Source organism: Oncorhynchus mykiss, chromosome 2 (genome assembly GCF_057628025.1).
Source record: "Oncorhynchus mykiss isolate SJ-2025 chromosome 2, ASM5762802v1, whole genome shotgun sequence".
NCBI lineage: Eukaryota > Metazoa > Chordata > Actinopteri > Salmoniformes > Salmonidae > Oncorhynchus > Oncorhynchus mykiss.
Window position 1 is genome coordinate 42940467 of NC_143023.1, and position 25378 is coordinate 42965844.

Here is a 25378-nt window from a genome sequence, read left to right on the forward strand (position 1 = left end):
CTATCAGCTCATCCCTCCCTCTCTGAGCCTAGCGCAGCTATTTTTAGCCATGGAGAACAGTCAGCTGACATAGCAGAGCCCCCCTGTCAGTAGAGCTGCCACTATGATGGCGGGCTCATAGCTCAGTGTGCACAAATCCACTGTCAGCTCGGAATAGTGCCTTGCATAGCTTCAACAGACATTAGCAGTCATGTACACCTTTCACAATAGAACCCCAAGTTGATTAAATATTTAGTTTGTTGTTTTGCCCATACAACTTATCTTCCCAATGTCACCAGAGCAGTGTTTATTTTTATTTTTTAACGTACATTTTTTACACACATTGTTTTTGTCCATTCTATTACAGGTTATCCCCGGCAACCTGGATACAACAACATGCCCAATGCCAACTACCCTGGCATGGGCAACCCCATGAACCCTGGCAACCCCATGTCTGGGCAAGGGGGGCTGCCATTTGCAGGCATCCCCCCTGGTAGAATGCCTCCGGGCCAGGTGGGAGTGCGTCCCTATGGCCCCAACATGGGGCCCAACATGCCACCCAACATGGGTAACATGCCACCTCAGGTGGGCTCAGGGATGTGCCCTCCCCCCGGCCTCAACCGGAAGGCCCAGGAGGCTGCAGCTGTAGTCATGCAACACGCTGCTACCAACTCCATACACAGCAGGTACACTATACTTTTTACTAAACCATATTACACATGTACAGTGCATTCGGAAAGTATTCAGAGCCCTTTACTTTTTCCACATTTTGTTACGTTACAGCCTTACAGGCTGACCAGACAGCTTGCTCGCACGCATGTTGATTTTGTCCACCCACACTAGACGCTATCAGGACACGCAGGTTAAAATATCAAAATGAACCAAGAATATTCATTTGGGGACAGGATAAAAGAAAAGGATAAAAATTTGTCCTGGGATATAAACATTGGGTTGTTATTTTACCTGAAATGCACAAGGTCCTCTACTCCGACAATTAATCCACAGATAAAAGGGTAAAACAAGTTTTTTTTTCTAGTAATCTCTCCTCCTTCAGGCTTCTTCTTTAGACTGTATATGGTGGTTGGCAACCAACTTTAAGGTGCATTACCATTACCAACTGGACTGGACCACCCATGTGGTTATATGCTCCTATAAACCAATGAGGAGATGGGAGAGGAAGGACTTGCAGTGCGTCATAAATAGAACCAAGTTCTATTTTAGTGTCTGGCTATGCAGACATGTGCGAGCAGTCTGGATTCAATGATTTGAATAACATGTATAATATGTATATTAATTTTGCAATGCTTGCGTGGGCGGCGTGGTCAGCATGTTATTCTAAAATTGATTAAATTGTTGTTTTTTCCTAATCAAGCTACACAACCCAATAATGACAAAGCAAAAACAGTTTTTTAGAAATGTTTGATTATTTATTATAAATAAGAACTGAAATATCACATTTACATAAGTATTCAGACCCTCTACTCAGTACTTTGTTGAAGCACCTTCGGCAGCGATTACAGCCTCGAGTCTTCTTAGGTATGACGCTACAAGCTTGGCACACCTGTATTTGGGAAGTTTCTCCCATTCTTCTCTGCAGATCCTCTCAAGTTCTGTTGGTTGGATGGGGTGCATCGCTGCATAGCTATTTTTAGGTTTTGCCAGAGATGTTCAAGTCCGGGCTCTGGCTGAACCACTCAAGGACATTCCGAGACTTGTGCCGAAGCCACTCCCGCATTGTCTTGGCTGTGTGCTTAGTCGTTGTCCTGTTGGAAGATAAAACCTTCGTCCCCAGTCTGAGGTCCTGAGCACTCTGGAGCAGGTTTTCATCAAGGATCTATCTGTACTTTGCTCCGTTCATCTTTCCCTCGATCCTGACTAGCCTCCCAGTCCCCGCCACTGAAAAACGTCCCCATAGCATGCTGCTGCCACCACCAGGTTTCCTCCAGACGTGACGCTTGGCATTCAGGGCAAAGAGTTCAATCTTTGTTTCATATGGTCTGAGAATCATTTAGGTGCCTTCTGGCAAACTCCAAGCAGACTGTTTTGCCTTTTACTGAGGAGTGTCTTCTGTCTGGCCACTGTACCAGAAAGGCCTGATTGGTGGAGTTCTGCAGAGAAGGTTGTCCTTCTGGAAGGTTCTCCCATCTTCAGAGGAACTCTGGAGCTCTATTAGAGTGACCATCGGGTTCTCGGTCACCTCCCTGACCAAGGCCGTTCTCCCTCGATTGTTCAGTTTGGCCGGGCTGCAAGCTTTAGGAATAGTCTTTGTGGTTCCAAACTTCTTTCATTTAAGAATGATGGAGGCCACTGTGTTCTTGGAGACCTTCAATGCTGCAGACTTTTTTTGGTACCCTTCACCAGATCTGTGCCTCGACACAATCCTGTCTCTGGGCTCTACGGACAATTCCTTCGATCTCATGGCTTGGTTTTTGCTTTGACATGCACTGTCAACTGTAGGACCTTATATAGACAGGTGTGTGCCTCCACCCAATATGTTATTTTTTAAATAATTGTTAATGTGTTGAGTATGTGATATCTGGCCCTAACTAGTAGATTTTCCTATACTTTGAAGGTCCTGTGAAGGCAGTGAGAGGAGGAGTGATTAGAGCAGCAGGAAATAAAGAACAGAGGAGAGAGCAGATGAGATGAAGACAGACTCACTGAGAGGTAGACAGGCAGAGGCAGACGAGATGTTCTCCAGCCCGTCACTACGAGGAATACCTGACTCACATTACATCCAAACACATTAAAAACATTGGAAAGTTCAGATGCAGCATATTTTCTCTCTCTTTAGGCTTTACGGTCTTCACAGGTGTACAAAGTCACAAGAGATCAAGAACAAGGAATTCCCCCTTGCAATGACACTCATAAGTCTTTCTTATTTAGTGATATTGTTGCATAACTGATTGTTTTTCAGCAGGAGAGGAATGTTTTTCACTCTGAAATCATGCTACATGCTAAAAGTGTGGTTGTCCCTCATCGTTCAGGATGCCTGGCTACCCCAACTTGCCCCCTGGCATGATGGGCCCTGGCGCCCCCTATGGCCCTCCCATGAACAACATGCCTGGCATGATGAACGCGCAGGGCGGCTCGCCTTTCCCTATGGGGCCCAACATGGCCAATAACTCCAGTGGTGAGTACTGTTGTCCAATACTGTTGCTCCATGGTGCCCCAAGTATTTCTGATATGTCAGGATGACTTTGGTTGGGACAGTGGTCAGTGGCATAGGTTTGCTTTGGGGTGGCCAGTAAGTAAGGCCTGATGCAATTTGTCTGCAGTGTTTTCACACTAGACCTTTTTCCTAATCTGAAAGTTCTAGCATAGACGGATGAGTTTTCCAAAACAAATATTGTTTTAGTGCAGTCGTTGTTAATCTAAGTCACACTTGAGGAAAGTTTTTGCATTGGTTTCACCAGAGCACTTCCTATCCTGTTTGAAGATAACGTTGGTCAATGAACAATGGCCGCGGTATGAATAAGTTCTATAGGGGAATCTTTGTTAGTCTGTAATGTCTGAAATTAGAATACATTAAAATGTCAGCTGCCTCTGGTCGTTCAGCAGTTGTTTGTTATATGTCCTGATCCCGAGAATTGTTGTTCAAAAGCTGTTGAACAGTGCTCAACCCCACAATGTACCCTTGTACCTAGGTTTGGCCCCAAGTCCAGAGTTTGGTATGGATGGAAAAATGAACCAGGGCCAGAAGATGAACAACAAAGTGGACGGAACACCGAAAGCGGAACCGACTAAATCCAAGGTGATAAGATAATGGCTTTGTCTGTCCAATTTTGTTTAAGGGCTTGTGTGTACGTTAAAAGAAACTACGTTATAAACCATATTGTTTTTAAACTCTCTCTTGCCGCCTTCCAGAAGTCGAGCTCTTCCACGACAACCAACGAGAAGATCACCCGTCTGTACGAGTTGGGCCCCGAGCTCGAGAGGAAGATGTGGGTGGACCGCTACCTGGGCTTTATCGAGGAAAAAGCCATGGGCATGACCAACCTGCCTGCTGTGGGCCGCAAACCCCTAGACCTCTTCAGACTCTACGTCTCGGTCAAGGAGATTGGAGGCTTCGCACAGGTCAGTGTAGGTTTGTGCTGTACTATGCATGCATGCACTGTAGTGTGTTTGATCTATTTATTTCCCTATTGAGGTGCCCTCTTGGCCAGGTTTCCCTTTTATAAAAGAGGTCTTCTGACCTCAATGGGAATTCCTGGATAAATATACACAACCGTTAGAAATGTCTTTGTTTTTGAAAGAAAAGCTAATTTTTGGGGTATTAAAATAACATCAACTTGATCATTAATAAATTGATCATTAACAATGTCTACAGTGTAGACATTGTTAATGACTATTGTAGCTGGAAACGGCAGATCATTTTATTTTTTTTATCAAATATCTACATAGGTGTACAGAGGCCCATTATCAGCAACTGTCAATCCTGTGTTCCAATGGCACGTTGTTAGCTAATCCAAGTTTATAATTTTAAAAGGCTAATTGGTCATTAGAAAACCCTTTTGCAATTATGTTGGCACAGCTGAAAACTGTTGTATTGATTAAAGAAGCAATAAAACTGTCGTCCTTTAGACTAGTTGAGTATCTGGAGCATCAGATTTTGCGGGTTCGATTAGAGGCTCAAAATGGCTAGAAACAAATAACTTTCTTCTGAAACTTGTCAGTCTATTCTTGTTCTGAGAAATGAAGGCTAGTCCATGTGAGAAATTGCCAAGAAACTGAAGTTCTTGTACAATGCTGTGTACTACTCCCTTCACAGAACAGCGCAAACTGGCTCTAACCAGAATAGAAAGAGGAGTGGGAGGCCCTGGTGCATAACTGAGCAAGAGGAAAAGTACATTAGTACAAAATTAACCATGTCTACAATGTATTTCTGATCAATTTGATGTTATTTTAATGGACAAAAAAATTAGCTTTTCTTTCAAAAACAAGGACATTTCTAACTGACCCCAAACTTCTGAACGGTAGAGTAGGTTCAATAAATAAGTATAACACATGCACAAACACACCTTAAAACACGTATAAACACACCATGCACAATCTCTTGGTTATTATTTGCTCATCCCCTTCTCTCTGGTCTCTGTTTTAATGTCCCGGTCTTCATGCTCTATGTCCAGGTGAACAAGAACAAGAAGTGGCGTGAGCTGTCCACCAACCTGAACGTTGGCACGTCAAGCAGCGCCGCCAGCTCCCTGAAGAAGCAGTACATCCAGTGTCTGTACGCCTTCGAGTGCAAGATTGAACGCGGGGAGGACCCCCCTCCTGAGATCATCACTGACAACAAGAAGGCCAACCAGGCCAAGGTCCAGCCACCCTCTCCAGGTCAGTGCAGATGGTTATCCACACTATGCTGGGTCGTAATTATTAGGCATCAAACGTTAGAAACCCATTGGGACCAAGATCTCTTTCACAAGGGAGCCCTGCATACGTATAATTTACAAAATACAATATAAAAACATATTTTTGTAAATAATCACATTCATCAGCAAAGAGGTCCCCAGTCAACATTTTGAACTGCCTGAGAGGCACCAGAACATCCAGTTGTAGGGAACTCTGTAGATTTACCTAACTCTGAGGAGACTGAAGAGATTTCCAGAGTTAGCCATCCTTGAGACGGTATTTTTGTAAGAGAACTTTATAAATCAAAATAAAGCAATGAATCGACCTACTTGAATTCAGAGGACCAGCTTACTATCTGGTAAAGAATGCAGTGACGTGTACTGAACCTGATGCCATAATAAAAACTAAGTGCACTATGTTAAATGTATCTAACGGCTTTAATGAAGTGGCAGCTGCATTCATATAGATAATGTCGCCACAGTCTAGTATTGGTAGAAATGTCGATTGAATGACCTGTATAATTAAGCAATAAGGTGTGGTATATGGCCAATATACCACGGTTAAAGGGCTGTTCTTAGGCACGACGCAACGCGTAGCCTTAGTATTTTGGCCATATAGCACAAACCCCCTAGGTGCCTTATTGATATTATAAACTGGTTACCAATGTAATTAGACCTGTAAATAGTAATTATTGTCATACCTGTGGTATATAGTTTGACATACCACGGCTTTCAGACAATCAGCATCCAAGGGCTCGAACCACCCGATGAAAGTCAACTCTAACTGAAATGTCCCTCTTTTTTTCCGGTAGCTGGATCAGGTTCTCTCCAGGGCCCTCAGACCCCCCAGTCCACCAGCAGCTCTATGGCCGAGGGCAGCGACCTCAAGCCCCCCACACCTGCCTCCACCCCACACCCCATCCAGATGCCACCCGGGGCCAGGTGGGTCGCAGCGCTTCAATCTCATCCTCTTTGAGTTATCAATTGCATTCAGGAGATTCAATTCTTCAATTGGATGTTTAATTTACTTATTGAATTTCAATGGAATTCACCCCAACTCTGATATACGCTTTGATAAATCCCTATTTACTCACTAAACGTCCCTCTATCTTTTAGGAGCAATGTGGCCCTGCAGGACCCATTTGCTGACGGTAGTGACCCTACTTTCCCCAGAAGGAACTCCATGACCTCTAACTCTGGCTACCAGTCTGGCATGAGCACCCCAGAGATGCCAGGTCGCATGGGTCCAGGGCCCTATGAGGGTCCAGGGCCTAACAAAGACCCCTTTGGTGCCATGCGGAAAGGTGGGTAGAAGAGGCTACAAGAAAGATCCCTAGAAACTGATGGTGCTGGGAAGCTGGGTCCCTTGCTGACGTAGTTTGTATTTCTTTCCAGTTGGGGAGCAGTTCTTGCCTGCCAGTCAGGGTCCTAACAGTGGGATGGCTGAGCAGCAACAGTTTAACCGTGGGCCTCCACCAGGTGCTATGGGGAACATGTCGATGGCTCAGAGACAGCAGTATGGACCAGGCCCTTACGGACAAGGCTACGAGAGGAGGTAAGACCCTACACACGCTTATAGGCCATAGAAATATAATTACTAGAAAGGACATCCACATGCAAGTCAATGTGTCTACGATGGGTGGACTGGCGGCCATATTGAGTATAATTCTATTGCTATAGACACCATCATGACTGTGTAGCAGTCTGCTCATTTCCTTTTTTTCATGGAAATAATTGTACTAAGTGTGGTCAACCAACATTGTCCTATGTGGTGGTGTTTACCAGGCCAGAGCAGGGGATGGGCCCAGAGGGCAGCATGGGATCTGGTGCACCGCAGCCAAACCTGATGCCCGCTAACGCCGACTCAGGGATGTACTCGCCAAACCGCTACCCATCACAGCAGCAGCCACGGTCAGTTCACCACCCAGTACCCCTCTATCTCAGGTGCGGTCTGGTGCAGACAGACACCATGCACCGACTGTCCCAGCATTTATAGTCCTGCAATATTGTAAAGGTTGTTTTTACAGTGAGGGTTTATTTCACAATGAGGGTTTATTGGTACACTAGCAGTATACTGTAGCAATATTAGACACTCGGCTTATGTGGAATGTCTTGCTGATGTGTTGTGGTTGTTTACAGGAATGATTCCTATGGTAATCAATATCCTGGCCATGGTACTCCCCCTGGTGGTTCCTATCCCAATCAACAGCCAGGAATGTACCCACAGCAACAACAGGTGATGGCTCCAACTCACTGTGTATGCACTGGAAGTGTGACGTCACTGTAAAGTGGTAACCACTAGCCATGTGTTATTACCCCAAAAAGTAGTACTTACTGTATAGATGAGTAATAGCCATAGGGGGAAAGTAATAGTCATCAACATTCATTTGATGCAATGTAATGGCACCGCCTACCTAAACGTCTTTGCTCTGTACAGAACTACAAGCGTCCTGTGGAAGGGGGCTACCCACCAGCGAAGCGACACGAGGGGGAGATGTACAGCGGGCCCTTCAGTGCAGGGCTGCAGCAGCAACAACCCCAGCAGCAGCCAGGGGCGGCCTCTGCACCCCCTGCTGGCCAGCCAGAGATGTACCAACTACAGTACAGCAGCGGCTCCTTCCCCGGCACTGACCGCCGCCTGCCTGGTCCCCAGGGCCAGTTCCCCTTCCCCTTCAACAGAGAGCGCATGCAGGCCACCACTGGGCCCAACGCCCAGCCCTCCATGCCCCCTCAGATGATGCAGCCAAGCCCTGACGGCCCCCAGGGTGGCGCATGGCAGGGCCGCGGGGAGATGAACTATCCTGGCAATTACCCCAACCGGCAGGGTGGCCCCCCAGGGGGCTCGGCCCAGGGACCCGGACACCCCGGCATGAACCGCGGTTCGGAGGAAATTATGTCATCGGAGCAACGCATGAACCACGAGGGCCAATGGGGGCCAGGTCAGATGGGTCCTCGGCAGCCCCCCTACGTTCCTGGAGGGACGGCCCCGCCCATGACCCGCACCCTGCAGTCCAACTACCAATCAGCTCAGGCCATGCAGAACCACATTCCACAGGTGTCCAGTCCCTCCCCCATGCCCCGTGGGGGCCCCATGGAGAGCCGGACTTCGCCCAGTAAATCTCCCTACATGCACAGTGGCGTCAAGATGCAAAAGGCAGGGCCCCCGGTCCCTGCCTCTCACATAGTGCCCCAGTCTGTGCAGTCCCCTCTGATCCGTAGAGATATGCCCTTTCCCCCAGGCTCAGTGGAGGCCACCCACCCTATCCTAAAACCACGCCGACGCCTCACCACGAAAGATATCGGTATGGCTATCACAACCCAGAACTCCACCCATAATCACAATATTATTATACATGCAGTATACAATATTAACTATTTAATGATCCCATTTGGACACTACAATTGTTGCTTCAGCCCTATATGAAAGTGTTTGTATTGTGTGGTCCATCAGTACTGTGAAGGGTATCAGCATGAGTTAAAATACTGTATTTGTTTATCTCCATAGGGACCCCAGAGGCTTGGAGGGTGATGATGTCCCTCAAGTCTGGACTGTTGGCTGAGAGCACGTGGGCCCTCGACACCATCAACATCCTCCTGTATGACGACAACAGCATCTCCACCTTCAACCTCAATTTGGTGAGCTAACAAGACAGGTAGCCTAGCAGTTAGAGATTTGGGCCAGTAACCAAAAGGTCGCTAGTTCGAATCCCCGAGCAAGGTGCTTAAACCTAATTTTGCCAGACCCTAGCTGTGACCCTACTCTCTGACGGTGTCTTTGGGAGAGTCGGATATGCAAAACGCTTAACAATTTACACACTTGTACATGTGTGAAATAGGACAAATAAGCACCCACCAAATTATTATTACACTGGCCACAATGTGGGATAGAGGTTTTATAAAAAAATATTTTAAAAAAAAAACCACCTGCATGGTAAACCTATACAATCAGAAGTGTAATATTTTCTTATTTAGGGCTTCTTTTGTTTTTACATTTATCCTTTCACAAATTATAAAATTTCACCTATTCCCAAAACCTTTTCCATATTTTCTGTCATACAATGCAAACTTTTGATCTTCTCCTACATTTCCTCCTCCTCAGCTGCCTGGCCTGCTGGAGCTGGTGGTGGAGTACTTCCGGCGCTGCCTCATCGAGATCTTCGGCATCCTGCGCGAGTACGAGGTGGGCGACCCCGGCCAGAGGACTCTACTGGACCCTGACGCCCTGGACAGAGACTGGAGCTGCACGGATGATGGGGAATCAGGGGTGGAGGACATAGAGGGAGAGGAGGATGACGACGATGAGGAAGAAGAGGTGGTGGTGCAACCTTCAAAACAGCCGGCCGGGACGACAATCGAGGGACAGGCTCCGGTGAAGCAAGAGGATGAGCAGGAGTCGTGCTCAGAACGGGACACTCTGAAAGAGAAGGACGCTGAAGATGAGGAGAAGAGCTTCTCTAACGTTGAGCAGCCCAGCTCTTCATCGGACACTCCTGCCCTGGGCCCGGCTACCCCCCAGGAGAGACCCAAACAGGCTAGCAAGTTCGACAAGCTCCCCCTGAAGATGGTACGGAAGAAGGACCCGTTTCCGGCAGGCAGGGCAAGCCAGAGAGGAAAAGTGCAGGTGTTTGACAGTGGGCTGCTCCACTGGAGCGCCGGCGGGGGAGACAGCACAGAACACATCCAGACCCACTTTGAGAGGAGGGAGGAATTTCTGGTCCCACGAGAACGAGTGCTGGTCGTCCCAACAGCCAAGAGGAAAAGGCTAGAAACCGAGATGGTGGGAGACAAGGACAATGCTACCCCCACAGAGAAAGATAAGCAGAAAGGTGGGGGAGATCAGAGGCCCTCCCAGCCATCATCCACAGAGAAGGCCTCAACAACAACCAACACCTCAGCCGACGGTAAGGAGGGGAAGTCCGAGCACTCGGACGCTGAGACCGAGGAAACGTCACAGACGGAAGAGCCCCAGAGCCAGCAGGAGAACGACAAACCGAGCGGCCCTCCTCATCAACAAGTCCCCCAGCGTGTGGTGGAGGACGAGCCTCACAGCAAGGACGAGGGCCCACTGCTTACACTGGCCAACTGGCAGGATGCTCTAGCCCGCCGCTGCGTCTGCGTCTCCAACATCGTGCGCAGCCTCTCCTTCGTGCCTGGCAATGACCAGGAGATGTCCAAACACCCTGGCCTCATGCTGCTGCTGGGTCGCCTAGTGCTGCTGCACCACCGCCACCCTGAGAGGAAGCAGGCCCCGCTCACCTACGAGAAGGAGGAGGAGTCTGATGACTGCCTTGGACAGAGGGACGAATGGTGGTGGGACTGCCTGTCGCTGTTGAGGGAGAACTGCCTGGTCACTCTTGCCAACATCTCTGGCCAGCTGGACCTCTCCATCTACCCTGAGAGCATCTGCCTTCCGCTGCTGGACGGCCTCCTCCACTGGGCCGTGTGCCCTTCGGCTGAGGCCCAGGACCCCTTCCCCACGTTGGGGCCCCACAGCGCAATGTCACCCCAGAGACTGGTCCTGGAGACTCTCAGCAAGCTGAGCATCCAAGACAACAATGTGGACCTGGTCCTAGCCACGCCACCGTTGGGTCGGTTAGAGAAGCTGTATGGGACCTTGGTGCGGCTGGTTGGGGAGAGAAAGGTGGCCGTCTGCAGGGAGATGTCGGTGGTGCTGTTGGCCAACCTGGCCCAGGGAGACAGCATGGCAGCGCGCGCCATTGCCGTGCAGAAGGGAAGCGTGGGTAACCTCCTGGGCTTCTTGGAGGACAGCCTGGCGGCCACCCAGCTACAGCAGAGCCAGAGCTCTCTGCTGCACCTGCAGGGGATGCACTTTGAGCCCACCAGTAATGACATGATGCGGCGGGCAGCCCGGGCCCTGCACGCCTTGGCCAAGGTGGAGGAGAACCACTCAGAGTTCACACTCTACGAGTCACGCCTCCTTGACCTCTCAGTGTCACCTCTCATGAACTCGGTGGTGTCTCACGTCATCTGCGATGTACTCTTTCTGATTGGCCAGTCATGACAGCTGTAGGGAGCTTCGGCTCCACCTCCTCTTGGTTTCGTCCCCCCCTCACCCCCTGGTTACAACCTGGCTTGTATGTGTGTAGGGGACAGGGAAAGTTCAAGTGACTGTTTTTAATTTATGCAAACCCTTCAGATTCCATTCTCTGAGCCTTCTCTCGCTGTTCTCACTCAAGGAGAAGGGACGTCACAAAGCTGCAGTGGTGGATTTACAAACCAGAGACTCCACAAACTGACACAACTTGTAACATTAATGCCAACTAGATGACATAGTGCGGGAACCCGGGTTTAGGAGTGTTACACACGTTTGGGGGGGGTGTATTTTTAATAAAGATGAATAAATAGCTGAAAAACAAACTGTAACCAAAGTTGCTGTCTTGTTTACAGTAAGTTTGGGCATAATGTGTGCCCTTGCTCTCTCGAGAGCACAGTGAGTGAGTCAGACTCTGGTTCATGTTTGGAGGTAAAGCAGACTGAGGAACAGCTTGATCTGATGGTATAGTGTCTGTAATTGGATGCTTACCAGTCAGCCTACAACTCAGTTGGCTGTTGAGACACCTTCACTGGGAGGCCTGTGCAGTAGATTGTAGGGCATTTTCTGTACCGTACTGCTCTTTATTGTCAGGCATTCTGTAAACAAGTTTCATACAGAAAAACGTTGACAGTGCAGCTCTACTAGAGTTTTAAAAGGTAATTTTAGTTTTGACGTTAAAAGCTAAAAGGCTTTCCCCAAAGTACCGAGAACCTACTACAACACCCTTACCTCCTCTCTTTAGCCCTTGATTGTATGAATTGACCCGTGTAAAATAAATCACCTCTTAGGACTGGTTTTCAACTAAAGATGCAGCTTTGCTGTGGTGTATATATATGATGTTGTACATTACACTTCCTTTCTCTGTCTCTGTCTGTGTCACTATTCACACACTTTTTGTTGATGAGGAAAGGAAGGTGACCCATGAGTTTGGTTCCTGTCATCCAGTCCCTGCTGATAGACCCTCTCCCCTCCGGCCTCTCACTCCACGGCTCCTTAGTACGGCAGACTCGGATCAAATCTGTTCTCCTGGTACAAAAAAAAACTCTAGATGAAGAAACACACATTTGACAATTCTTTTCTCCAGTGATATGGATATTTGTATTTCAGACTGTAGCTAAAAACATGTAAATTCCTCCTATCCCCTTTTTTTTGGTTCAATGAATATCATTTATTCAGTATGAAATCTTTATACTATATGTTCCACGTGGTAAGAATAAATGTACATTAAATCTTCGTAAGATGTTTGGTTTTGTTCCACTGCACTTGCAGTGTCTTTCTCAGATGTACCATTTTTCTACAATCCCTGGCTCTATGAACGTACTGGGTGTACATGTATTTTTTTTATTCCAGCCCAGTACTATAACACTTGGTTCAACTAATTGATAAGCTGAATCAGGTTATTATGTTAGTACTGGGCTGGGATAAAATCCTGCACACTTGTGTGCAATCCCCCTTTCTCAGCTTCCTTGGTTATGACTAGTTTCTAGGATTTGAATCAAGACAAACTAGTCCATTGTTGATCAATTATAAATCTATACTTTATATGGTATCATAATTAGTTGATTTATGAAAGGTCATAAGTTATTGTAGAATTTCATTATGCAGTAATGATAACTGAACATCATTCAAAGCTAATATTATTCCCCTCTGTTTAACAGCTTGAGACGATCGCTTTTTCACTCCAACTTTTATTTTGAAATCGAGAATTCCCCCGGAAGTAACATTTTGCGGACCAACTGGTTCCGACAATAGATTGGGAAGGTTTCTGACCTTATGGTCTATGGTTCTGACCTGGCTTCTCTAATCAAAAAGGTAAATATGTGTAACGTTAAAAAAATAAATAAGCGAAAAATAGCCCTGTGTAAATGAATGTCAACGTTTTGTCATTTGCCACCGTTTATTTTGAGTATTTGTAGAGTTTAAATTGTGTTGCCTTCATTCCATCCACACCAAGCTAGCTCGCGCTAGATAGTTATGGGTAAGGCTGTTCATAGTAATGACAGATGGACGTGAAAGACGGTTCTGCAATTCCCCGCAACCACAAGAGGCTTGTCACTACTAATACAGGTCAGTAATAATTATTTATTTACAATAGTTGCTGGTTATCTACAGCATGGCATCCACAGACTGAAAGACTTGGATGTTAGTCAATTAGAAAAGTATCATTGGTATGTGCTTATCTCATGTTTGCTATGCCTCCCTTTCAGGCTCTCCTAAATGCTGCAATCCCAGATCACGAAGCTGATGCATTCACTCCACGCGCAGAGGAGGAGCCTCTGCTTCTGGACCCTGCAGTGCAATGGTTTCTAGGGGGCCTTTCCCACTGGGATGCAGAGCATTTCCTCTTCATTGCTGAGAGGGGCTACCTGTGTGAGCACAACTATGCCTCCTTCCCCCTGTTCCCTGTAATACTGTGGGGGCTGCCCCTCAGTGGCTGTCTTACACTGCGTGGACGCCTGCTACTGGCTGTTGCCTTGGGTAACAGCGCCCTCTTCCTGCTGAGTGTGATAGCACTCTATGGACTCGGCCGTGTGGTACTGCAGGACTGCCGTCTTGCTCTAGTCTCCAGTTTGCTCTACTGTCTCACCCCTGCCAATGTCTTCATGATGGATGGTTACTAAGAGAGCCTGTTTGCTGCACTGACCTTTGGGGGGCCTCTTTCTCCTAGAGAGGATACACCCTCCGAGCCTGCCTGGCTCTGAGTATAGCCACTGCTGCACGAGCCAATGGACTTGTGAATGTAGGATTCTTGCTGTATCTGCCCCTGCAACAGGTGCTCTACAAGTACTGGGGACTGCGTAAGGACAATAAGGATACAACAAATGCCTACACTACACCTGGATCATCGCTCGTCTCCTGTTCACGGCTGCATTGGGCACAGCAGTTATTGCCCTCCCCTTCTTGGTCTTCCAGTAGTATGGGTACAGGGCGTTCTGTACACCCTCCCTCTCCTTGGAGCAGATTTCCCCTGCCCTCATCCAGCTTGCTGAGGATAAAGGCTACAGTGTCCCTGGCGAAAACGCACCCCCACCCCTCTGGTGCCTGCGACCCCTCCCCCTGCTCTACTCTCATATCCAGGATGTGTATTGGGATGTGGGCTTCCTGCTCTACTTCCAGCTTAAGGAGATACCCAACTTCCTGCTGGCGCTGCCCATGGCAACTCTGGACATGGTGGCAGCCTACATGTACTATAGGGATAACCCAGCCAGGTGTCTGAGACTGGGGCTGTGGGACAGAGGGGCAAACAAACGGCCAGACAAACCCACACCTGGATTTTACAGCCCCAGGGTGTTTTTATATGTGGTGCATGCTACAATGATCCTGGGATTTGGAACATTCTGCATGCATGTGCAGGTAAGGAACGAATCAGTGGAAAATATTTATGTAAGGGGATTTTAACAGGTTACACAAGAATGTCTTCTTGTACTTATCCCAATACCCCATTGTTCATTTACTGTCCTGCTGGAAGACATGCTCTATCCCCACGCGTTGGATTCTAGGGTACTTCATCTCCTATTGGCTTATGGGCCTGTAACTTCTTACAGTGGACTTGACCTGACACTTTCTATTGAAGACCTGATGTGTGCACAAAATACTATTTGAGGGCAATAATAATAGCTCTGAAGCGTGTCCATATTTTCTGCCCGCTTCATAAATAGACAGTGCCATTTTAGATAGCAATTGGCTACTCACCTCTGTTAGTGTTAGGCAATAAGGTTCAAGCGTTTTATTTGCACTCCATCTCACTTTCAGAAAATTGCCTATTTTAATATTACCCCCCCCCCCCCCGGATTTGCAATCCAGCATTGATGCACTAATTATTCCATTCACTTGAAAGTTCCATTCTATCAAATTGTATCTGGAAAAAGTACAGGGTGCAGTTTGTGCTTTTGAGTGCAGATGTTAATGACATTTTTTGTTTACTAAAGAGATATTGTGTAATAAAGCATCACAAATAATTTGCGTTTTTTGTTGATAGATTCTGCTTGCAGCATTTCAGCCATTGATTTCAGTACCAGAGACAGCAAGCCTTTCTAGTTGAAACGCCTAGAAAGTGAAAATCAAAAGTAAATGAAGCTAGCTAGCGAGCTTACTGAATTTAATACAGACCACGCATGTCTAGCTACTGTAGTTGACCTTCTGATAAAACTTGCATCATTACTCTAGAACATTACTAGCAAATGACATTGAAACTTGAAAAGGGGAGCAGTGCACATAACTATGGATAGTCTAAAAACAAACGGTCTAAACTCAAAGGAGAGTGTGCAAGGTTTATTTTAGAATGTATTGTTTTGAATTATAATGACCCAACTGAAGCCGGGCGGGTGGGTTGTCCGCTTTGACACATCGCTCAATTAGAACGTGTCTCTATTATCACACAAAATAAAAATGTCATTCACTTTTTTTCGAGCTCATTTGAATTGGAAGTGGTAGCTGTCTGGTGAGTACGCAGGCCGTGCATTATCTTTCTGAAACATGAGGTGATGGCAGATGAATGGCACAATAATGGGCCTCTGCATTCAAATTGCCATCAATAAAACGTTGTCAAAACTGCCCATCCCCAGCACAAGGTGCACCTGTGCAATGATCGTGCTGTTTTTTTCCAGATTGGCGGCTACCACCTTCCGAGGCTACGGTGAACATTTCATCCCATGTAGGAGCTGCACCTATTTTGCACAGTCCCGGGATAAAATTGACTGGCCAAATTTCCAATGTGGAAACTCAGCTTATTGAGGAATATGTCTGAGCTGCTGACCAACCATTTCGCCCACCTGCTTCCAGAGATTCCTGCTCCATCATCTACCCTGTCTCCTGAGGGTCCAGCTCAGGGGGTTTCTACCACAGGCCTCTAACCCTGGGCTCCCTCTCACATCAGGCCTCGAGGGTGCCTGAGGCTCCAGCATCCCATTGGTCCCCAAGGAGGTACAGAAAAGGCCGGACATCCACGGCCATTCCCCAATAAAACACATTTAGAATTGAGCCAAGTAAAATTGCAATAGTGGGATGGCACTAAATACATTGCAGATTGGGACTAGGACTATGAGAAAGAGTCTGTAGAATTTGGCTTTAAGGCCTGTTTTAAAAGTTCAGATGGACAGGGAGAGTATTCCGAAGGTGAGGGTTAAGGGAGCAGAAGGCTCTGCTCTCCATAGTTCGGAGATGTGTCTTGGGGACTTGAAGCAGTAGGGATTGGCTGGAGCGGAGAGTGCAAGGTGGCTCGATGAGGTGATGTAGGTGGGGCTCAATCCGTTCAAGGCTTTAAATACAAGCCTTAGTCGTTCTGAGAGATGATAAAGGCGTGGATGAGTTTCTATACATCTGGCTGGGAGAGTGATGACCCGGGCAATGTTTTTTCGAAGGAAAAATTATACTTTACATATTTTTTCATGTGGTCATCGAAAGACAGGAAAGGCTCAAACTTGACTCCCAGGTTGGAGATGAGAGGACATATACAGTGCCTTGCGAAAGTATTCGGCCCCCTTGAACTTTGCGATCTTTTGCCACATTTCAGGCTTCAAACATAAAGATATAAAACTGTATTTTTTTGTGAAGAATCAACAAGTGGGACACAATCATGAAGTGGAACGACATTTATTGGATATTTCAAACTTTTTTAACAAATCAAAAACTGAAAAATTGGGCGTGCAAAATTATTCAGCCCCTTTACTTTCAGTGCAGCAAACTCTCTCCAGAAGTTCAGTGAGGATCTCTGAATGATCCAATGTTGACCTAAATGACTAATGATGATAAATACAATCCACCTGTGTGTAATCAAGTCTCCGTATAAATGCACCTGCACTGTGATAGTCTCAGAGGTCCGTTAAAAGCGCAGAGAGCATCATGAAGAACAAGGAACACACCAGGCAGGTCCGGGATACTGTTGTGAAGAAGTTTAAAGCCGGATTTGGATACAAAATGATTTCCCAAGCTTTAAACATCCCAAGGAGCACTGTGCAAGCGATAATATTGAAATGGAAGGAGTATCAGACCACTGCAAATCTACCAAGACCTGGCCGTCCCTCTAAACTTTCAGCTCATACAAGGAGAAGACTGATCAGAGATGCAGCCAAGAGGCCCATGATCACTCTGGATGAACTGCAGAGATCTACAGCTGAGGTGGGAGACTCTGTCCATAGGACAACAATCAGTCGTATATTGCACAAATCTGGCCTTTATGGAAGAGTGGCAAGAAGAAAGCCATTTCTTAAAGATATCCATAAAAAGTGTTGTTTAAAGTTTGCCACAAGCCACCTGGGAGACACACCAAACATGTGGAAGAAGGTGCTCTGGTCAGATGAAACCAAAATTGAACTTTTTGGCAACAATGCAAAACGTTATGTTTGGCGTAAAAGCAACACAGCTGAACACACCATCCCCACTGTCAAACATGGTGGTGGCAGCATCATGGTTTGGGCCTGCTTTTCTTCAGCAGGGACAGGGAAGATGGTTAAAATTGATGGGAAGATGGATGGAGCCAAATACAGGACCATTCTGGAAGAAAACCTGATGGAGTCTGCAAAAGACCTGAGACTGGGACGGAGATTTGTCTTCCAACAAGACGATCCAAAACATAAAGCAAAATCTACAATGGAATGGTTCAAAAATAAACATATCCAGGTGTTAGAATGGCCAAGTCAAAGTCCAGACCTGAATCCAATCGAGAATCTGTGGAAAGAACTGAAAACTGCTGTTCACAAATGCTCTCCATCCAACCTCACTGAGCTCGAGCTGTTTTGCAAGGAGGAATGGGAAAAAATTTCAGTCTCTCGATGTGCAAAACTGATAGAGACATACCCCAAGCAACTTACAGCTGTAATCGCAGCAAAAGGTGGCGCTACAAAGTATTAACTTAAGGGGGCTGAATAATTTTGCACGCCCAATTTTTCCGTTTTTGATTTGTTAAAAAGTTTGAAATATCCAATAAATGTCGTTCCACTTCATTATTGTGTCCCACTTGTTGTTGATTCTTCACAAAAAAATACAGTTTTATATCTTTATGTTTGAAGCCTGAAATGTGGCAAAAGGTCGCAAAGTTCAAGGGGGCCGAATACTTTCGCAAGGCACTGTAGATGGCCTGGCTGTTGATTAAAGGGCAAATGTTTCCAACACTGGTGACCTGCTTGGGTGTCCCAATAAGCAAAGCCTCAGTCTTGCTACTGTTCAACTGGAGGTAGTTCTCTCTCATCCATGCCCTAGGCAGCTGCTGAGTTTTACTGGAGCAGAGATGGTGTCCAGTTTGGTGTTAATGTAAACCTGGGTATTGTTAGCATAGCAGTTGTTATAGTCTGAGGATTTGGCCCGAGAGGGAGCATGTAAGTTAAAAACAGGATAGGCCCCAGCACGGACCAAGATTGAACTCTTTGGCCTGAATGCCAAGCGTCACGTCTGGAGGAAACCTGGCACCATCCCTACAGGGAAGCATGGTGGTGGCAGCATCATGCTGTGGGGATGTTTTTCAGCGGCAGGGACTGGGAGACTAGTCAGGATCGAGGGAAAGATGAACAGAGCAAAGTACAGAGAGATCCTTGATGAAAACCTTCTCCAGAGCGCTCAGGACCTCAGACTGGGGGCAGAGGTTCACCTTCCAACAGGACAATGACCTTAAGCACACAGCCAAGACAACGCAGGAGTGGCTTCGGGACAAGTCTCAATGTCCTTAAGTGGCCCAGCCAGAGCCTGGACTTACCTGGAGGGACCTGAAAATAGCTGTGCAGCGACGCTAACCATCCAATCTGACAGAGCTTGAGAGGATCTGCAGAGAAGAATGGGAGCAACTCCCCAAATACAGGTGTGCCATGCTTGTAGCATCATACCCAAGAAGTCAATACCAGAGGTGACCAACCTCGCGCCACTGATCCCTGATCTCCTGGTGAGCAGACTTCCATTCCAGCCCAGCAATAGCACACTTGATTATTAAGTTTGATATATTGAACCAGGCGTGTTAGTGCTGGGCTGAAACAGAAGCGTGCACACCCAGCAGGGTTGGCCGGCTCCAGTTGTAATAGATTTATACATTGTGTGTGACTTTGAAACTTTTTTTTTTGTAAACAAAATTTGCCAACATAGGTACACATATAATCCATGGTATACAAGGATGTACCCTTATTCTCTTGGGACATTCATTGGGACCTCTGCAGACAACTCTCTGAGGACAGAAAACATCACAAAGAATCAGGCAGCATTATACTAAAATTAGACAGCCCTGAATAGTATGTTGCTATCTCACTCTGTCCTCAGTTTTTCTCTCTAGGAACTGGAGAATATTTTTACAATGTCCTCTCACCTGCCCTATCCAGAGTAGCCTACTCTCCCTTCTATGACAGCTGGAACTGCTAGCTAATCCCTTCATCCTATTCCATGGTTGTTAGCTAGCTAGCTACCTACCTAGCTACAAATGCATTTAGTTACAACGATAAATACATTAAGATAGCTAGCTAACTAGCTAATATAAAGTTAACAAGCTGGTGATATTTAATTCACTTAGCTAGTCATACAGTATGTAAAGTTAGCTAACTACGGTAGCCAAAGCTAGCTAATAATACATAATTTTTGATAATTTTCTAGGTTCTCCCACTGCCTCAGTTTTCTGGGTCCTTTGCACATTTTTTCTATCTTCCCGAAGTTTACAGTGGTAGCAGAACGCAGCTAGTCAAGTGGACCATTGGAGGCATCGAACACACTGACTCTGGTCTTCCAACATGGCGCCTGGCGCAGTTGCTAGATGATTTGTGACACAAATGCAAGCCCCCTATAGCCTATTTAGTGAGTTCAGACCCCTTCAGCTATTTTTGGGGTGGGGGGGTAAAAGATTATAGTGACATTCAGCTACGTTTCAAGCTACCCTTAGGGAGTGTTGACACCCATGGTTTCATTTGTGGCAGAATTGAGGGGGGGAAGTAGCCAAAGGAGAGCGGGAGAATCTGTCTGCAACATAAATCACATAAATGGTGCACAAGGGGAGTGGGGTGCGGCGGGAGAGGGGCCAAAACCACTATGTCGGGGACCAAAGCAGGGTAAATTGGTGCTGTGATGTCATCTAGTGTTAGAGTTGCGTAAATTCGAATCTGGTATCAGGATAAATATAACAATGAGTCACCGATTGTATACTATGTATTTTTTATTAGCGAAGTAATAAATGGCAAATGAAACTTTCGTATATAAGGGCTCACTGTAATACCACGCAGGGCAGAACAGAGAACTGACAGGATGTATGTAAACAGTGTTCTTATACTGTGATGGACATCGGTCCAACCCGTCTGTTGGCCTATCACAGTAGAGGCTGGGCGTGGATTAAACTTGCTCAGCCTATCGCAGGCACTCAGCCGGGTCCCCGCCTCTTGGAGCTTCTTGGAGTCCTCCCTCCGTCGATGTATAGATTCTTACTGTTCTGGTATCGCAGCCTAGTTATAACAGTTGCTCAGTTCCTGCTATTGTGTTGTTCAGTATTTTTCCATCTCAGTTAAACCTCGATGACCACCCCTCCCTATCACAACTTTGTAAGATACAGCAAGTCACACCATGTGCTCAATATTGTTACATACAAACACAAGGACAAAGCATCTGCTGGGCTGTTATCTACAGTTTTGCAACATGCAGGTCACACCATGTTACTCAGTTCTTGTCACACACACAAACAGGCAAGTAGCAAGCAGTTGTTTAATCTCATAATGATGCTCCAGTGCACAAATGCAGATACCTCACACAACCAACATAAGATAATATTTAATCATATATATGGTAATGGCTATAATGTAAAACACAGAATCCCACAATCCACCTTTTTCACACCCCAAAGGGTGTGAATAAAAATTCAGCAATGAATCATATAACAGTTACAAGGTTTAAAATACCTTCATGTCCTCCATTCGATCCCACTATGTACTAGATTGGCTACCAGCCACCTAAGAACTTAAAACCCTCATGTCAAAAGAGAACAACAGCTCATTTAAAAACAGAATAAAAGAAAATAGTGTTAAATTTAAGTCCCCCTTTTGACACCCGCCAGGGTGTCACTCATTAGCCTTTTTTGTCAGCGGTCCCAACATAGTAATATGTTAATAGCATTTCATGAAAATAATAAAAAGTTTATTAACTTAATTTTTTTTTTTTTTTTACAGAAAAATAGAAAAAAAATCAACAAGTGATATATGCTTTTGTCTCCCCCTTTTGACAAAAACAGGATACAACTTTATTGTTTATTGACATTTAAGATGTAGGATAAAACTTTGGTCATGGAAAACAGAGTAAAGCAGAGCAAAGCATTATTATAAACCATCTGGTCCTCTCAGCTACTCTTATCCTGCACCAGGTGGGCACCATGCCACCCAGGGACTCCAAACCTTCACAACAGAGAGAACAAACATACTGGAAAGAACTTAACATATAACAAAAATGTAAAAGAAGGAACTGTGGTGGTGTAATATTTATTCTACTACCTCACCCACAGCATACCATGGGTCATCCTCAGTCAGTCCCATCCTCCCCTGAAAGCTTGATTCAGTATCAGCATCTCCAACTGGAGCATCAAGCAAAGGCATCATGCCTGAAGCCTTCACCACATCTGTAACAGACTTCTTAAAACACGGTATGATGCAAGCAGCACAACACATCAATAATAAAAAATACAAGAATTAGGGTCAGAAATCCAGTAACCACCATACTAGTGTACTTACCAAACCAGGCTCCCAACCAAGAGAACAGTCCAGACTCCTCCACCCCCGCCATGGTCCTCATCTCAGCAAATAGTGCATCAAGCCCACTAAGGGCCTTAGATATACTACCATCTGTACTGGTGTTATTAGGAATATACGTGCAACATTGTTCACCGAACATCTTGCAGACACCCTCCTGACTGGCAAGAAGCATATCTAAAGCAAGTCTATTCTGTCTGGCAACCCTAGATGTGGCCTCAAGCTGTTCAGACATACCAGTGAGTGCATCACGGGAGTAATTCACAAAACGCTGTTAATTATAGTAGATATAATTAATCCATGCAGTCTGTCTAGCATCCACTATGGCTGGACCCATAATAGGTAGTAAGTGCCAGAGTCCATCGTTCCTACCTAATGCCTGACATTCATGAGGAACCCCAACAAGCACCCCCAACAGATTAGTGTGTATGTCAACTCCATCCTCCGTCCATGGAGCACTACGTCTGTCTTTCATCGGATGGAATGTTTTCAGGTCCCCTGGATACAGAACCCAACAGCTGCTCAGCAGTAACATCAACAATGGTCAGTGGAATTATCAAACTGGTCAGAGCACACGTACCTTGCCAGTCTCCTCTAAGAATGGGTCTCAGTACTATTTTTGGGTCCACAGATCCACCACACATCAGCCAGACCACTAGTTTGGTTTAGGCCTGCAACTGGCCAAGTGGCATTAATGGTTATGTTACTACTGCAATCAGCTTCAGGCAATCTCCCATAATCAATGCCATTACCTGTACCCGTGATGCAACTGTGGTTGCCCCCATATGCCTTAACACCCACCGTCCTTTCCTTTCAGGTTCTTATACGTATACCTCATATAGGACTGCCACAAATTGTCACTACCATCAAAACCAGTCTCTGTGCCTAATTGATCAATAGCTGAATAGTCTCTAACGTTAATTACCTGAATGGGATTTGACACAGTGGTGGTAGGTGGCAGGTGCGGTCCAGGGCTGGTAGAGGAGTGTGTCTGGCTCTGGTTCGTCTGGGACCTCTGTGGTTTTGGCAGCACCTTAATAGAAAACACACCCATCGTATCTGTCCCAGTCCTTTGTAGTCCGAGGGTGTAAGTGCCTGCATCAGAGAGCTTTAATAGTTTTGATGGTTAGTAGGATTTCATCACCTTTACAAAGTTCAACAGTGCTCCCAGGATTTCCCCATATCATGGAAAACCTATCCACCTTTGTGGGATCCCCTATGCTATAAGGATACCCTCTTCTCCAATCCCAGAACAGTCCCAAATTGGTTATCATGTAATCCCCATACGGACACCCTCCCCCATTACACAGGTACACTGGCACTCCTGTACACAGGTGTCAAAACCAAACACAAATATCTCAATTTCTTCCCTGCCCTGTTGGTTCAAAATATGTCCCAAATACTTAACATGAGTCTACCATAATTAAAACTTATCCTAGCTCATTTTCACACCACATTCATCAGCGAAAATATATTGACACTATAATGTAAATTTCACTGCCTTTTTGTATTAAATTACCTTAATATCAGTATTACAAATTACCCTAGATTCTTCATCCAATGAGGCTGATCAGACCACAAAGGAAAGTTACAATGGAGGTCATAAGTCATACCACCCCTCCAAAGAAGTGTTTCTTACTATATTAAACAACATTCCTTTATCAAAAGATTTCACCTATTTAATTAAGACTCAGAAAATAAAAACTTCTAATATTTCATATGTGAGTGTACCCCTTTAAGATATCATGTCTCTGGGAACATGGAAATCCCCTTAACCCAAACGTTTACTACAAAAACAAAACCTAATAATTATGATAATCCCCTCAAACTCAAATAATTCGTTTTAAATTTCCTTGATGTTTCATGTCTTACATTTGTGTTTCTCCAAATTGTCTCCCCAAAATACTTCTTAAACACCCTGCCATTAGACACACACAACTGTGATAAACGTACACTGTCCCTTTAACATAAAATAAACTCAGCCTGCAATCTACTTTGTGGGCCTTTCATTGTTCCCCATAATGAAAACAGATCATTCGTCTACAGTCCCTATAGCATCTATAGTCCCTCAGCATCTTTACTTGTATTTTTATACAAATTCATTTAAATTGACTTACTGAAAATTCAGTCGCCGTGTTCCTCAATTGTTTGCAGATGATGTGTCTCCTCCTGGGCAGCTCACATTAAGGGTCTGGGCAGGTCCTCGTCGTCTTATGGTCAGACGGGAATTTCCCTCACCCTTCATAAAATGTGCCACTGGTTTTTCCTCGCAGACCCTCACTGGAAAGCTCCGCAGACAGAATCAATAATCTAGTTTGTGAGGGCAAATTGTCGTGAAATGCATTTTTCTGGATTTTTTTGTTATTCTGTCTCTCACTGTTCAAATAAACCTACCATTAAAATTATAGACTGGTCATTTCTTTGTCAGTGGGCAAACGTACAAAATCAGCAGAAGATCAAATACTTTTTTCCCCTCACTGTATAGCCAGCCCAATTCTGATTTTTATTTTCACTAGTTGGTCTTTTGACCAATCAGATCAACTCTGAAAAATATCTGATGTGATTGGTCCAAATACCAATTAGTGAAGAAAATATCAGAATTGGGATGCCTGTGTTAAATGCGGCCATAATGATGTAGCTTATGTCTCTGATTCCTTTTTCAGCAGAAATAAAAATGGTGGCGATTTTAAGTAACATTCCAAAATTGTATTATGAAAGCTGTCTGTTGTAACTGATATTGCAATAGCGCAAGAATGGGGGCAAAACTATCCGCGTTTTGTGTGAGGTAATCTTTATAGTTATGCTGTCATATAGCCAGAGTTGCTGAAAAAAATAACTCTGCCTCCCAATAGCCAATGTTTGCACATTAGATCGCTATTGACTGTGTGTCTGTGTCTAGCTTTTTTGATATGCTGTGTACATACAGTACCAGTCAAAAGTTGATACCTACTCATTCAAGGGTTTTTCTTTATTTGACTATATTCTACATTGTAGAATAATAGTGAAGACAACACTATGAAATATGCATATGGAATCATGTATTAACCAAAAAAAGTGTTAAACAAAAATATATGTTTTTATTTTAGATTCTTCAAAGTAGCCACCCTTTGCCTTGATGACAGCTTTGCACATTCTTGGCATTCTCTCAACCAGCTTCCTGAGGAATGCTTTTCTAACAGTCTTGAAGGAGTTCCCACATATGCTGAGCACTTGTTGGGATCTTTTCCTTCACTCTGCGGTCCAACTCATCCCAAACCATCTCAATTTGGTTGAGGTCGGGTGATTGTGGAGGCCAGGTCATC

At 45.5% G+C, this 25378-nt stretch overlaps 1 protein-coding gene, 1 long non-coding RNA gene and 1 pseudogene across 8 annotated transcripts in view; 2 read left to right on the top strand and 1 right to left on the bottom strand.

The window, feature by feature from the left end:
* LOC110490199 (AT-rich interactive domain-containing protein 1A) overlaps window positions 1-12619 on the top strand; it is a 37221-nt gene extending 24602 nt beyond the window's left edge. For 3 of the 6 annotated variants that reach the window (XM_090200214.1, XM_021563451.3, XM_021563468.3), the window contains exons 8-20: window positions 347-665; window positions 2967-3112; window positions 3627-3733; window positions 3847-4062; window positions 5109-5313; window positions 6143-6272; window positions 6447-6634; window positions 6726-6885; window positions 7116-7241; window positions 7470-7566; window positions 7768-8632; window positions 8836-8966; window positions 9430-12619. In XM_090200214.1, coding sequence (XP_090056340.1) covers window positions 347-665; window positions 2967-3112; window positions 3627-3733; window positions 3847-4062; window positions 5109-5313; window positions 6143-6272; window positions 6447-6634; window positions 6726-6885; window positions 7116-7241; window positions 7470-7566; window positions 7768-8632; window positions 8836-8966; window positions 9430-11352 — 4613 coding nt within the window. In that variant the 3' untranslated portion in view covers window positions 11353-12619. The remainder of the gene's footprint in view (window positions 1-346; window positions 666-2966; window positions 3113-3626; window positions 3734-3846; window positions 4063-5108; window positions 5314-6142; window positions 6273-6446; window positions 6635-6725; window positions 6886-7115; window positions 7242-7469; window positions 7567-7767; window positions 8633-8835; window positions 8967-9429) is intronic. The other 3 variants (XM_090200216.1, XM_021563459.3, XM_021563477.3) reach the window with 1 other exon arrangement.
* Window positions 12307-16149, top strand: LOC110501593 (GPI alpha-1,6-mannosyltransferase 2-like; annotated as a pseudogene). The gene is made up of 4 exons (XR_016490455.1): window positions 12307-12381; window positions 13402-13452; window positions 13593-14739; window positions 15993-16149. The product of XR_016490455.1 is annotated as a GPI alpha-1,6-mannosyltransferase 2-like (transcript).
* A 5644-nt stretch (window positions 16150-21793) lies between these two features.
* On the bottom strand, window positions 21794-24574 carry LOC110490218 (uncharacterized). Its single transcript, XR_002468679.3, has 2 exons — window positions 24194-24574; window positions 21794-21959 (listed from the first exon to the last, which is right to left on the bottom strand). It is a non-coding gene; the product is annotated as an uncharacterized LOC110490218 (long non-coding RNA).
* Between the last annotated feature and the right edge of the window lie 804 nt (window positions 24575-25378).